The sequence below is a fragment of the Atta cephalotes genome (genome assembly GCF_000143395.1).
Source record: "Atta cephalotes unplaced genomic scaffold scaffold00032, whole genome shotgun sequence".
Classification (NCBI taxonomy): Eukaryota; Metazoa; Arthropoda; class Insecta; order Hymenoptera; family Formicidae; genus Atta; species Atta cephalotes.
This window is the reverse complement of record NW_012130096.1, coordinates 2300920-2316828: the sequence shown is the minus strand read 5'-3', so window position 1 is coordinate 2316828 and position 15909 is coordinate 2300920. Positions and strand designations below refer to the sequence as shown.

The window sequence follows — 15909 nt, the reverse complement described above, 5'->3', positions numbered from 1 at the left end:
CTCGCGGAAGTAACGGACCGATGCGATCATGCGATTGTTATTGCGGCGAGCCCGATCGGACGCACCTCGTCACCGTCGTCGGTCGTCGTCTTCGTGCGTGACATGTCGCCGCGGATGGCACGCCGCCAAGTCTCGTGGCAACGCTCGTCGGAACGGTGATCGGAAACCGCGTGCGAAATCGCACGTGTCACTCGAATGCCGCCGTCGCGTTGCGGGCCACAGTTCGAATGTCGAGGCAACAAAGGGCCCGTTCCCGATTCAAGGTACTTATACCGCGAAGGTTAGGCACGCCAAGGGATGCGCAGAGCCGAGGGTGGCGACGGGACGGTGGTGGTAGTGACGGCGGCGATGCGTCCCCAGCTTTCTAATTAGGTCGCCCGTCTGACCGCCCGAATGTCCCACCGGCTTAATAATTGTTTCTTACCGCGGCTCCATAACAATGCCATTATCGATTGTTTAATAGACAATAGAATGGGTTGACTAGATAGCGATGAATATCGCGAGTGACGTTTCGCAACGTTCGAAATTCTGTAGCTTGTTTCGCTGAACCGGCTGAGTGTCAATCTACGGCGGTTCTCTTTGTTTGCAAAACGGAACAGCTGAGATGCGGAAGCAACGGGATTGTCATTTGATCGGAAACGGTGCTCCGCGATGCTTATCCACATTTTTGGAGCGCCGTTTAATAATAAATCATAACCTTGCACTGAGAATGCTCTATACCGGTAAATTGTAAAAATATATTTTATTTATTTATATACACGAATAAATTCCTTTACATGCAAAAATAAATTTCTTTAAAAACATTTTAAAACATTGCTTTTCAGAGAGTTGACATTTATATATCAATATAATTCTAAGTAATGAAGTTTAATGAACTTTCTACAATAAGCCATTACCTAAGCTTTAAATCTTAAGACAAAAAGTTAATAGTCACAATAAAATGTGAGAAGAATAATTAATTATAATTGATTATTTTCTTACGATTTAAGATTTAAAGGTATTGACTTAGATAATGGGTTATTGTAGAAAATTCATAAAAAACAATACAACAGAAATAAAACATTACGAACATTTTTTAATACAGTGTAATATTTCTTATGTATTAGGTGATCACTCCTCTAAGGTCTTTGGTTCTCTGTAGTGAAAGAGAAGAAGACATGGAGGAGTGGTTAGTACCAAGAACAGCGTCGGAGAATCATCCTCAAGGTGATTCTGGGACTGCAGAGATACTGGGAGGTAATCATCAATTTTACGCAACTAATCACGCTAGACCTACATATTGCAATGTCTGCAGAGATGCTCTGCCTGGTAAGGATTTTTTTTCATTGTAAATTGCAGTTATTTAAAGATATTGGTCAAATTTATAATGTTACATTGTTACAGGTGTTACTTCCCACGGTTTGAGTTGTGAAACTTGTAAATACAAGGTGCACAAAAGATGTGCTGCAAAAGCAATAAATAATTGCAAGTGGACAACTTTGGCATCCATTGGAAAAGATATTATTGAGGACCAAGATGGGGTGTGTATATATGTTATTATAAAAATATATCTTTGGAAATTAATAATCAATAAAATATATAATTTTAATTAGAAACATATCTTTTAATAACTTCTTATAATTGTTCATCTGATAAATGTATCAATAATATACAATTCTTGTATCATTTAATCTTTATTGTAGAACATCACAATGCCACATCAGTGGATGGAGGGAAACTTGCCAGTGTCCTCAAAATGCTTCGTCTGCGAAAAGACATGTGGTTCTGTACTTAGGTATTTACATCCCACTACATTTTTACGTAAGTAGTTGATAAAATTTAGTATATATTCAAATCAATATATTATTCGTAGGCTTCAAGACTGGAGATGTGTGTGGTGCAAAGCAACTGTACATACAGCATGCAGACCTGCCATGAGTATCAAGTGTCCATTAGGACCATGTAAACTCAGTATAGTGCCTCCTACGGCTTTGCATAATATAGGTAATCCATCTGTTTGTATCATAAAATATATTGTATGAATTTGTATATAAATATCCAAATATAAAACTTTTATAGTAGTAATAATAATTGTGTACGTGATTCAATTATTATCAGGTAGCGACGAAGCTTGGGAAGCAGTTAGACCTACGGGATGCAGTCCACTTTTAGTATTTGTAAACAGTAAATCTGGTGACAATCAAGGTATTAAGTTTCTAAGAAGATTTAAACAATTACTTAATCCCGCACAAGTGTTCGACCTTATAAAAGGAGGACCAGGTCCAGGGTAGGCAAATCGCTATTATACGCTACTAATTACAATTAATCAATCGTGTATCTATAATTCGTATAACAAAGTGTGTATAAACGCTTCGAATACAAGAATTACGTGTCTTGCTCAGATTACGACTGTTCCGGCATTTTGATCCCTTTCGGATTTTAGTATGTAGTGGTGATGGCTCTGTAGGATGGGTTCTTTCAGAAATCGATCGACTTGGAATGCACGTGAGTAAATGCGTATTTTAAAACTATGAGTGATAACTTTATTTCTTTCAGCATGATTTCTTAGCGACTATCATTTCATCTCAAATCTAATTACGTTCTACCAGGGCTGCATTGTAAAGCGTTTAAACGTATTCCTTTCTGCGCATAGCCTAGAAACTTGTGATATTTTTTGACTTACAATACATAATGCATGAATGTAAATTGCAGTTAAAATTCATTATACATGAGATTAAAGGAACATTACTGTATATATATATATATATTGTTTTAAACTTTAATATATCTATTTTTTTATACAGAATGATTCTTAATTATATGTCAGTTCGAAGAATAAATATAGAGACGAATTTTTATATATACATAATTATTAATAAATAATATATTTTAAAGTATTATTTTTAAAAAAATACATCTTTCTTCCCAAAATATTTAGATTTTTTTTAGTTCAATCGAGTATTGAAATGACTATATATATTTTTTCGAAACATCAAAAACATCAGAATTATCACAAGAGAGAATTTATTTAGATAAGACATGATTAAATTTGATTTGAATTTCATCTTTCTAATATCGACAACTTAATTCTTGAAATAGAGATTGGTAATTTATAGTTTTAGCTCTAAATTATAATCTTTTGAGATGGGTGCAAAACTTGAATTGGATTTAGCATCGCATTACTTCTTGTTCAAATAAGTTATATTCTTGTAACAACTTTCTGATGACGTTTTGAAGATATCGGAAAATGTACATTTAAACTTTCGTTTATTTTATTTAATTATCTTGGAAAGAGAGATAGATTAAAGAATGGACATTCTAAATATTTTGTTTAATTTATTACAGCTTGGAAAATAAAACTTTTTTATCGAACTCTGCTTCTTTTGAATTATTGATGCATATTCGAAAGAATTGCCCTGTAACTAATATATGCAATGTTTGAGCAGTGCTAATATTCAGAGCTATGATATTGCAGCCAATGATATTAATTTTTTCAAACTTTTGATTATAAACTGCATGGCGTGTCTTTTTTATGATTTTATTCCAGATGAAATCGGTGTGTGTGCTTTAGGCTTCTTTATATACACGAAGCTTTATTAACTTTTTTTGCAGGCGGTAAGTGTATGCATGACTAATCTATCTAATCTATATTAGAAACTAATTTTAATATAATTTTCATTAAGAACTAATATAATTAAAATGTACTACTAAAAAATGCATTGCGTAAACTGAAGAGGGATATAGATTTGTATTTTTCAAATTCGCAGAGGCAATGCCAAATTGGAGTACTACCTTTAGGAACAGGAAATGATTTAGCGCGCGTATTAGGATGGGGTTCGTCATGTGACGATGACGCACATTTACCTCAATTAATGGAGAAATATGAAAAAGCGGGTACAAAAATGCTAGATCGGTGGAGTATTATGACATTCGAACGCAACATATCTCTATCATGTCACAAAGTAACTCAGTCAGACCCGACTGAAAAATCGAGCATAGCTCATCAGTATGAAGACAGCGTTCTTGCTCATTTAACAAATATTTTGCAATCTGATCAGGAAAGTGTAGTTTTATCTAGTGCCAAGTAAGTAATATAATCACATATATACATAAATATATATAATATATAATATATAATATATAATTATATATATATATATAATTTAAAAAGAAAATAAAAATATATATATTCGAAGATAATATTATTGCAGCGTGAAATTTTCATGAAAAATTAAATAATAAAAATGTAAAATCAATTTTTTCTGTAAAATAGTTTTTTTAAGTATATATAAATATTAAAAGTTTGACTAATCATTAACATTGGTCAAGAAGTCATCTATCCGTATGATTGTGTGCGTACAATATTTCGTTTAGTATTTAATTACACGTATGTCACACGAACAGATGACTTCGAAGGCAACGCTTATGATTAATCTAAAAAAAACTTTAAAAGTTCGTATTTAAAAAACTACCTAACGGAAAAAAATGGCTTACTTTTATTAAATTTATTTATTTATACATTTATTTACTGAAGAGGATCCAAACATATATTTATTTCTTATAATAAAGTATATATAATTACACTTACAACCTGTGTTGATTCTCAAAGGCTTCTCTTTAAGGCTTTCGTTTTGATTTACACTTTTATTAACTGTTCGCAAAGTTTTACAATACAATAATATTCTTCTGGGATTTCGAGACACCTTCTATGAATTTGCATGAGATTTAAGTTTTAGCATTTAAAACAAGAGTTTTTTTCTTATAGAGTTTTATGTACAACAGTAAAAGATTTTGAAACATATATATTAGAAGCCAGTCTAAATACAGGGGACCAACAACTGGGAGAAAAATGTACAATACTTCAACAAAAACTTGATCTATTGTTGCAAACATTATCAAAAGAAGAAAGCTGTTTCTCCGATAATACGGAAGACATTGACATTGGCACTTTAAAAACTGATACTTTTAGCAGCATCCAAGAAAAAGGTGTTTTAGAAAAGCCAGAAAAAGAAATGACGAATTTAAAAAAAATTAAAAGAACATGTTATATGGAGAAAGATATTGTAATGTCCAGGTATAGCATATATTCATATATTGATATACATTGTATTATAAATGTAGAAAGTGAGATGTATGTTTTAATGATGTTTACAGAGTAAATAGCTTGAAAAAGGCTGTCAGAAAATTAGTGGAACATGCGGAAACACCTGTCGACGAGCAGAACAATTCTTCGGATGAGAAACAAAACAGTAAGATGTCAAATATCGCAAAAGTATTCGATAGTTCTCCAAATACTATGACAAGTAAGATTAAACTTGTAATTGTATTTATTGGAAAATTATTGAATACTTTCTTTATATCTACAACGATAAAACTGATTTTCATATTTGTTTTTCTCGTATCATATTATGGATAACTTTGGCGAAAAGCAGCAATTGAACATGATTTATCAATAAACTTATATTGGCCTGATCGCAAACAGATCAGGCTATATGTCTACCAATTGTAGAATCCAACATAGAGATCTTTTGCCCAAGTCCTACTCCTAATGTGGCATCCCTGAGCCCAATGCCGGATTTAAGGAGAGATTCGCAACCTGAAGAATTATTAACGCTTCCTGCACCCGATAGTTTTGCCGACAGTAGACGAAACAGCGAAAACATACCACAAGGGTAATTTTCAACATGAACTCAATAGTATATTGTCAATATTTGCATTCTACAAGTTCACGTAACTCGATGTAATTTTAGAGTTCTCAATTTTGACATGCCCGCAGGGCAAACTGTCAGCGGTCAACAAGAAATTCAAGCAGCTATTAATGATAATTTTTTATTGTCCGAACCGACACAAATAGAAGCTTCCTCTGACGTTCCAATAACTGTGACAAAAATTACTTTAGACACAAGTACACCATCAGATGATGCGACTACAGTCGTATCTCTTGACATGGATTCATTTCATTCTAAAAACATTTCGCCAGAACACGTGCAAAAACCCGCGATTGTCAAATTAGAAACTAGAAGTAGCTGTACCAATAGTACAGATAGCATGGTTTCCGAAACTTTTGATTCCAGGAGTTACACTGTGCGAAATAGCACATTGAGTGAAGTCGGTAAGTAAATACTTACCAATGTGGCAAGTATCGTAAAAGTATCACTTTATATGTATTTCTTATCTTGTTATTAGATAATTTCTCTGACACTTTTCAGAACATAAAGACAGCGATATATTTGATTCTATGAGAAAATGGGAAAACGCGGAGATAGGGCACTACGACTCGCCGGATAATTCCGATATGCTTTCCAGTGAAATTCAACACTCGGAAAGCGGTTTGGAAGATTTGAGTTCCCTCAGACAGGATGTTATTATGGGTGATGTGATAATGGGGTATGATTCTGTCAGTGAAGGCTTAGAATTCGAGGAATCGCATAGATATTGCGGCTTAGCCCAATTCAGCGAAGGGAATGACATTGGAAGATACTCATTTAAGAAAGGCAGAAAAAATATAAAAACGGATAAAGAGGTAAATAAATATTTCGATTTTTTAAAATTAAATATGTGAAACTGTTTTATTTATATAAATTAATTTTATGTATATGTGTATAATATATAAAATTAACTGTGTCTTCTGTTATCAGGGAATGCTAAGTAAATATAAAACGGAGGGTTTAACAACATGCGTCCGTGTCTCAGGAATTAAGTCGCCGCAATCTGTGGAGGCAAACGTTGTACTTGAGACTACATTTGAAACCATTGAAAAGGAAAAAACTTCCGATTTGTTGAGACCAGTATGCTGTTTTCCCGTTCCGGACAATACCAACGAAAAGTGTTCTACAAATTTTCCGCCACAGATTAGTGTTATCGTTGATCCACCAAGTCCATCGTTGTCAATTGAGAGTCATCACAAATTTAATTTAGATTACAAATTGGATCCACATGATAAGCAATACAGTGGCAATAGTATGGAAAGACGTAAGTTTGATCAATTAATTATTAAAAAATTATTACAATTAAATTATATATGCATATATTTTAATAATTTTTCTAATAATGCAGTAAGCGTGGAGTTACCTAACTCAGGCTTCTCTCCACAAGCTACACGTCGCATAAGCAGCGGAAGTTTGTTAAAGGCATCAGAAGTTGTGTCGTTAATGGCAACTACCGCTCGTTTAGGTGGCTCGAGCATGAGCTTGCGCCACGAAAGAGCAAAATCTGTAGATAAAACGGAGGACGTGAAAAAACTTCCTATAATAAATCCTTTAGTTCGATTGCCTATGTGGCCAAGTGAGTAAAAATGTTGTCTTTCTTATTTTATATAATTATTTACGTTTTTTTTGTAAATACAGATGTAAGTGGAGGAGCTGGTCTCATCAGTCAAGTTTTATTGGCAAATGCAGACGCTCTATGTGCACCGGTATCGCCATTAATGGATCCAGATGAAACATTGATGTAATTCATATATATCTGATATCATTATGTAATTAATACATTTGACGTATATATAGATATCACGAATTTTTTTTCTATTGCAGGGAAGGCTACTTTGAACGATGTGTCATGAACAATTACTTTGGTATTGGCATAGACGCAAAGATTAGTCTCGATTTTCACAATAAGAGAGAAGAGCATCCTGAGAAATGTCGCTCGCGTGCTAAGAATTATATGTGGTACGGTGTTTTGGGCTCTAAAGAGTGGATACAGAAAACTTATAAAAATCTTGAGCAGAGAGTTCAATTGGAGTGCGACGGTCAAAGGATACCATTGCCGTCCTTGCAAGGAATTGTTGTATTAAATATACCGAGGTACTTGTGATAATAAATATATCTATATATGATTTTTAATGATCTAAGTTAAAGTTTTAAAAGCAAAGTTTTATTTTCTAATAACAGTTTTATGGGCGGTACAAACTTTTGGGGAGGTACAAAGGAAGGGGATCTATTCTTGGCACCATCATTCGACGACCGTATATTGGAAGTAGTTGCGGTCTTCGGATCTGTTCAAATGGCTGCTTCGCGGCTCATAAATTTGCAGCATCACAGGATAGCTCAGTGCCAAACAATCCAAATTAATATCTTAGGAGAAGAAGGTGTTCCTATACAAGTCGATGGGGAGGCTTGGATTCAACCACCTGGTGTTATAAAAATTATACACAAGAATCGCATGCAGATGCTTTATAGAAATAGGGTAAGTATCCATCAGAACTCGCAAACTCTTTTGTTGTTTTGCCAGCTTAGTCTACAGCATTGTGGATTTTTAATAACAAATAAAAACGAAATGTGACATCTCATATATACACCTTTAAGACTTGAGTCACAAGGCAGTTATTGTGCAAGATAGTTACTAGTTATTAAAAATTTACAATGCTGCAAACAACTAATAGAACAATAGGAGTTTATGAATTCTAGTATCCTTTGTCGTGATTTTTTAATGGAAAAAATAATTTTAATTTATGTAATCGAAAATATTTTTCGTCTTAGGCACTTGAAACCTCATTGAAAACGTGGGAAGAGAAACAGCGCAGTACATTAAGCGCTCAATCTTCTTCTATAAATAATGCATCGCAATCCAGACCACAATTGCAACTTTGCAATAAGCCTCCTCAATTGAACGATGAAGAATTAAATATCCTATTAAGTTTTATTGAAACTGTAACGACCTTGGTCAAATGGGTAAAACTGCTGATTATATCCCATCCGACTCTGGAAAGAGATCTGTACCAAGTAGCCTCGCGAACAGCATACGCGCTTGAACAAGTACATCCCAATGGTAAAATCTTACAAGGGGTAAGTTTGAATTAGGGAATTAGTTAGAAATTTATCACAATAATCTACTTACTTTTTTAACTTTTTCAATTTGTTAATATAGGTAAGCCTGAGACCCATGGTAACCGAATTGGTATCAAGCGCACGGCAATTGTATGAAGAATCTTGTGAATTACTGCGCGATAAAGCACATAATTTGGTGAGCGGAGCAAATGTTGTGACTGTAAAATATTAACGCAATGATTAAACTAACAATTATTTCTTTAACGTAGAAATTACGAGAAGATTTAGAAAACAAGTTATCTGTATCTCTAGCTCAAATGGAACAGCAATTACGAAAATGTACCTTTGATGAAGGAGGCACAGGGCTGGTTTACTTGCAAAATATTCCCGCAGATGATCAGGTATAGTTCTTTCTTATAATGCTTAATGCAATGCTGCTTAAAGTCAATTATTTAAAGAGACGAGTTATGAAATTAACTATTTTTACATTTTTGTCATGTATTTTGCATTGTGATAAAGTTTACATATACACTGAGAAAAAATTTATTTAAATTAATTTTAATAAATATTACTTTGAATGGTCCTAGTGGAATATTTATTTACAGTAAATAAATATTTATATAAACGACAAAAAAATGATAGTTGAATCAAACTAATAATTTTTATATCTAATAAATACATATTTAAATTTATTAAATATATTCTAGGAATATTCAAAGAAATATTTATTAAAATTTAGTAAATTTTTTTCACAGTGTACATTTTGTAATATTTACCATACAATTAATTAACGGAATACTAATTGAATTTTTAATACTTAATATACAAAAAATTGATTTTATAAATATTCAAGTATTTGCGCTCACAAACATAATTTAAAGAATTAGATTTATATAGACTCTTTGTGAGGTACAATTTTTGGGAGGTACAATTAATTTATCTGTTCTATATTTATAGTTGTATATCCATAGTTTTCCACAAGATTATTAAAATCAAGTGAAATATATTGATGATAAAATTAACGCTAAAGTTTTCCATTATCTTATTCTATTGGTATTCGATATTCCATCTTGCCAATACTTCCAAAAGAAGATTATATAGAACACTATTCTTGTAAATAAGTTTTGAGAAATGCTAGTTAATTAGTTGGATAACACAAAAATATTATGTAATATTATGAAAGCACCTCTCTTTACATACATATTTTACACGAAAATTTACAATCTTTTTTGAGAAAAGTTTACAATTCATTATGCGTAAATGTTGTTTTCAAATGATAATTAATACATTATCCTATGCTTTGTTTCGGATTGATTGAGTGCTCAATCCCAGTGCTGGTAATATGCTTTTAAGTATTAATGCTTATGACATTAGAGAAATAGAATTAGCATTTTAGAGACTTAGTTTTGCGGAACATGATGCTGATTATTTTTGTATACGTTTGTATGTATGTGCGTGTGTGCATGTATTACATCTGCTGAGAGATGGAATTGCCATTTAGATTGCCTTTTATTTGTTTATTCTCGCTTGCGGCTCTACTATACACAGTGGTCCACAGTGAGACAAACATATATTGTGTGATATTTAGCGACGCTGTACTTATCTTCAGTTACATTAGCCAACGCAACACATCCGAATATGCACTTGAATTATATGCAACTTAACTTTTACTTTTATTATCGCGCCTCCAGTTTCTCATTTCGTGAGAGTTTGTTGCACTGTAACAATGAGAGGGGAACTTTCGTGATTTTATGAGAGATGTATCTTTTAGTGAATGTATATGAATCTTGCTAAAGTATAACAATAAATATATATAATGGAATATCTTATATATATTGTTTCATATATATTGTCTCATTAATGTATACCGAAAGCATATCTGCAGTATTTGCGCAACTTTGAATCACACTACCGCAAACGATCATATAGGCCATTCGAGAGCTATTTTGTATGCCTGATGAATCCATTATCACGTATAATCCCGAGTGCAAATCTTCACCTGCATATGATTAGCATGTTTCTAACGTATGCGTATAAAATAGCATACCGCTTTACTACTAATCTGACTAACCGTGTACTAACCGACATCTCGAACTCTGGATCTGCAGGGAGATAAAAAAAATCGTCATCGAGGGTTATTTTGGTTGAAGTGTCGTCGCATTGCTGGCAGCGCGGGTCCGGCTCGAGATCTGGTTACTACTTGGGGAGTTCCGGAGGTCTGTGCGTGGTTGGAAAATCTGCGACTGGCAGAATATACGGAGAAATTCGTTGCTCATGATATACGAGGTAGAGAACTATTAACCCTAGCTCGTCGAGATCTAAAAGAGTTAGGAATTACAAAGGTTGGACATGTGAAACGTATTTTACAAGCCATAAATGATTTGAACAACTGAGTTCAGGTCATGTAAGATGTTATCTCGAAGAGAGTGTATTCCTCTGTCTCGTTAATTGTATTAACGTTTTAGGGCAAGAAAATATCTATTTTCTATGAATTTATTTCGTTTGTATATTCTTGCTATAAAACGTTATAATTCTCGAATGACACTGTGGGGATTAAATGGAAGAAAATGTTGAAATCCATCTAATGTTACTGCACGGAAGAAGACTATTTTACTTGTTACTGTATAATAAATTCAGTTTTACATTTATGAGTAGTCTTTGTATGGAAGGAAACCATTTTGCCTATGTCAAATTCTTTATTAAAATATATGCGAAATGGTTTCTTTCGATATAAAGAAACTACACACAAGAGCGAAGCTGAATTTGTTATGCACTAACAAATTTTCAGCGCAATTCTATTTATATCTGTATATATAGTACAAAATACGTGATTCTAGAATAGGAACTTTTGTCCTTTTAGACATTGAATGTAAAGAAATTTTCTTTAATGTTGCAAATAAGTTGATTTAAATTAGTGTTTTATACAAGACATTGTATAAAAGACAAAAATAAGTAAGTCGTTGTAAATCTTATTAGTATCCTACCTAGAGTATTATTAGTATTTCACTATTAGTCTCTATTAGAGTCCACTATTAGACTCCTTTAAAGGTCACAAGTTTATATCACAAATAGTTCAGATTTATGTTGTAATATATGTCCTCATGATTTTACTTTGCAAACTAGAAAGTTTCCATATCTCTTTTAGATACATATATCAATCTGTACATACTATTTTCAATCTGTAATAAAACTATAAGATATATTAGTCAATTGTTTAAATGTGTCTACATAAGTATGTATGATTTTATGAAATTTTATTGAAAATAATATTAATCGAAAAAGAAAGGTATTTACCTGATATATTTTTCTAACAAAAAAAAATATCAAGAAAATTAGATATCAAAATGTTAATCTCTGATAAATAATTTTGATTATTAAATATTATTTCTAATATTTTTAGAAATTTTCAAATTATTCATATAAAAACGCAAATATTTTTTAACAAAGACTTTTAAACTAGTTTTATGCAGAATGTGTATGTAATATTATTACAGTTTTTATATTTTAAAGATTTATTTAAATCAGCGGTAGCTTTAAAAACGTTAAAAATTAACATACATCCTATTAAAGCAATAAAGGAAAAAAGAATATATCTTCTCGTAAGTCTGCTCGTCTCCAGTTAAAATTACATAATCAAGCGGCTACGAAAAATTCATTGCAGATAATTAAATATTTAAAAATTAAATCAGTTTTCCAGAAAAAAAGAAAAATAATAAATTAAATTTTTTATGTCTTCTTAAAACTAATATATTGTAATGAGAGCATACACAGCACGGTATTTGGAGCGCAATACATAAAATATTTACTATAATTTTACATTACTGTACTTGTTGATATCAAATTTCTTGAATGTTTCGATTTATATAAATAATATTTTAAGTAATATATCTATAATTTAAAGTATAATTTAAAATAATATATCTATAATTTATTTCTATTATATATTGTAACATAATGCGTTGCGCTTCGAATTGTGATCTGCAAAGACAGAGATTATTTATTTGATTATCCAATGAAGAGAATTAATGGCATTTCTCAATTAAGAAGTAGAAGTATGCTCATTCTCTGTCGAACGCAATGACTGTCTCCAACATGTGCGGATTAGATATTGTTCATAGAAATTATATGGATTGCTGACGATGGTTTGAACCAAAATGTTCAAGAAATTTGTTATCAACAAGTACAGCAATGTAAAATTGTAGTAAATATATTTTATGTATTGCGCTCCACACAAGTACCGTGCTGCGTATACTCTCATTGCCCGCTAATTAATATTTATTATTGTTTGAATTTCGAGAGCCCTATTAAATATAATTTGATTTTTGTTAATATATTGTAATTTTCATGCTTATTTAATACTTGTCAATTTTTATAACTGCCTTCTGCTCTTTTTATATGTATGTAGATATACTTGTGTCAATGTTATCTTGTGTATTCTTCAGATACTTCTGCAGTAAGATTATTATAATATATGAAATATTGACAATCTCATATTATCGTGTGCAATTCACATGTGTATGATAATGTTTCTTTCTAATGTGTGTATGTTTTATATAGGAAAAGATGAGATAAGACAGATTTCTTAAGCGGAAATGGCTATTTTTTTTATTAATGACAAAACAAATGAAATTTAACATAATGAAGCTTTAAAGTGTTCATTACGAAATCATAATTCAATTTTCAAATCTTGCAAAAGTTATATTATTATTAAGATTTTTATAAAACTTAATTTTGGTCCATTTTACCTTATAGGTAAGGCACTAATAAAATTTTAGGGTTGTCACAGACCTGGAAAACTGAGAAAAGTCAAAAAAATTGAAATTGATCATGGAAAACCGGGAAAAATTAGGGAAAAATGTAAAAGAGATTGGAATTTTGAACTTTCATAATTCCCTTAAACTGTTTCTATTCTAAATAATTTTTATAATTTTTTAAATATTATATCTGATGTTTATAGTCAAATACGTTTAAAACTCGTGCACTTTAACCTATTTTTTTAAAAATAATTAAAATTTATATTTTATTCAGTAATTTTATTTGAGCGTCCTTTTTCATCATAACTTTCATCATTCTTTTTTTCAAAAAACTAATTTATTTTTTGTTGACTTGAATTTGCCCCCAAATTTTGTTATGTTACTAAGCTTCTATTTCTTTTAAAAAATATAAGGTAGCTTTCTTATAATCCTTAATTCTAAGTGTTAAAATTTTTTACATATTTTTATAATATTTTTATAAAATTTTTACATATTTTATATTGGTCATGGAAATTTCCCGTTTTTATTTGGAAAATCTGGAAAAGTCAGGGAATTTTAAAGTTCATTTTCTGTGACAACACTGAATTTAGTAAATGAATCATTTTACCCCGCAATCCGTCTTACCCCACCTTGTCCTACTTTATTAAAATAAAGCAATTATCGAATGTACCTCACAATTTATGATGAATGTTAATCTTAACGTACAGGTATTAATCTAAATGTTAATCTTAATATATATAAACAAATGTATTTAATCATATTTAATTATTGTTCCTAATGAACAGTATTTTAAAAGTAAGCTTCGAAGGAATTTGAAGAAGAAATTGTATTCATAGGATATAAGATTTTCAGGAATCTATTTGCACTTATATGTTATCTAAACATTTCTTTCACTTGAGATGTATCTTATACTTCTTTTTAAATGTATGTATTCGTGAGAGCACATTTTACCTGTGATATTTTTCTAATCTTAGTTATTACTATGTAATTCGGAATGGATGAGCAAATTTATGTGAAGATATATTTTTTCTTCTCAATTTATGACATCTTTAAGGCTATCAACTTAAATAATCTTTAAATTATACATAAAAGCAATGATATTATATATATTTTGCATATAACTAGTTGAAAATCATTGCTTAAAAATGTTTGCGTTTAGCATTTTTGATAAATCTTTAAATCAGGGGACTCCCCCCCTGATGACGTATGTTATTAAGGTCATGACCTTGAGTGACTTCCAACAAGTTTTAGGCTGGTCGATTTGGATGCTTTCAGCGCTTTTCAGTAAATCTATTTTTATTTTACGTTTAATGAATAATAAAGAAAACAAGACAAAATGATTAAAGCGCGTGAGCGTCCAAATCGACTGCAGTCTTAGCCGCCGTCTTTCATTAAAAAATTAATAAAAAATTAATAAAAAAGTTTGATAAAATAACGATTTATTCCTGCTTTATACAATATTAAAAGCTATTCTATACCCTTCCTTGCTTATGTAATGACTTTTTACGCAAAGCAATTCCCCATCTCTCCCTTCCCCTGCTTTAATAATAAGTTTGAAAAAATAATGTTTTATTTCTACTATACATATACACAGCATTAAATATTATGTGACACATATGTACCAAGGTCATGACAATAGCAGGTTCCATTTAAAAAATTCGAAGTGACATTGTTTTGACCTTGGTGACGCTCAAGGTCAGACTGTTCAGGTCAGATCAAGGTCAGATCACTAAATAGATTGTTTAGAACCCCACAACTTTTATCTGAAATGTTTTTTTCTAAAATATTCTATTTCCGAGAGGGTGTACAAGTGATTTGAGACATTCTGTATATTCGCGGAAAATATAATCAGTATTACATTTTATTCATTATTTGATGATACATCATTTAATGGGTATATAATAACCTAACTTATGTACCATGTATTCCATCGAAAATTACACGTTATATGTTATTCATATAGCAGAATAAAATATTATTTTTCAAACTTATTTTATTAATAATAACTCTTTAACTGATAATGAATGACTTAACGGGGGAGGAGGGGTGAGAGTCGCTTCGCATGGAAAGTCGAATATTTTTAAGCAAAAGAAGATATAGAATAGTACTTAATATCGTATATGTATAGCAGAAATAATATGTTATTTTTGAAACTTCTGTTATTAATTACTTTTTAACGAAAGATGAGTGAGGCTAAAACTTGTTGGAGGTCACAATATATGTCAAGGTCTAGGGAGTCAATGGGAGTGGGAAGTCCCCTGATCTAAAAATTTATCGCGTTTTTATATAGTAAATAATTTGAAAATTTTTAAAAATGCTTGAAATAATTCACTTTTGACAATCAAAATTATTTATCAGAGATTAACATTGTGAACTATCTTCATATTTTATACAGATACAGTTAAATAATT

The 15909-nt window shown here is 31.2% G+C and overlaps 1 protein-coding gene across 1 annotated transcript; it reads left to right on the top strand.

The window, feature by feature from the left end:
- Positions 1–227: 227 nt before the first annotated feature.
- Positions 228–11137, top strand: LOC105621174 (diacylglycerol kinase eta). The gene is made up of 23 exons (XM_012202643.1): positions 228–263; positions 1107–1308; positions 1384–1520; positions 1683–1774; positions 1853–1983; positions 2098–2266; positions 2382–2484; positions 3592–3594; positions 3747–4063; positions 4745–5053; positions 5134–5228; positions 5462–5651; positions 5730–6091; positions 6189–6502; positions 6618–6951; positions 7036–7263; positions 7326–7428; positions 7512–7781; positions 7869–8163; positions 8457–8762; positions 8845–8940; positions 9014–9145; positions 10853–11137. The coding sequence occupies exons 1-23, from the start codon at positions 228–230 to the stop codon at positions 11135–11137; spliced, it is 4509 nt and encodes a 1502-aa protein (XP_012058033.1).
- The last annotated feature ends 4772 nt before the right edge of the window (positions 11138–15909 follow it).

Excerpts from the sequence above, each read along its gene's own strand:
- LOC105621174 (XM_012202643.1), top strand. The coding sequence starts at position 228 with ATGTCGAGGCAACAAAGGGCCCGTTCCCGATTCAAG. Across the intron at positions 264-1,106 it reads GGGCCCGTTCCCGATTCAAG|GTGATCACTCCTCTAAGGTC; the intron begins GTACTTATACCG and ends CTTATGTATTAG. Across the intron at positions 8,941-9,013 it reads GCGATAAAGCACATAATTTG|AAATTACGAGAAGATTTAGA; the intron begins GTGAGCGGAGCA and ends TCTTTAACGTAG.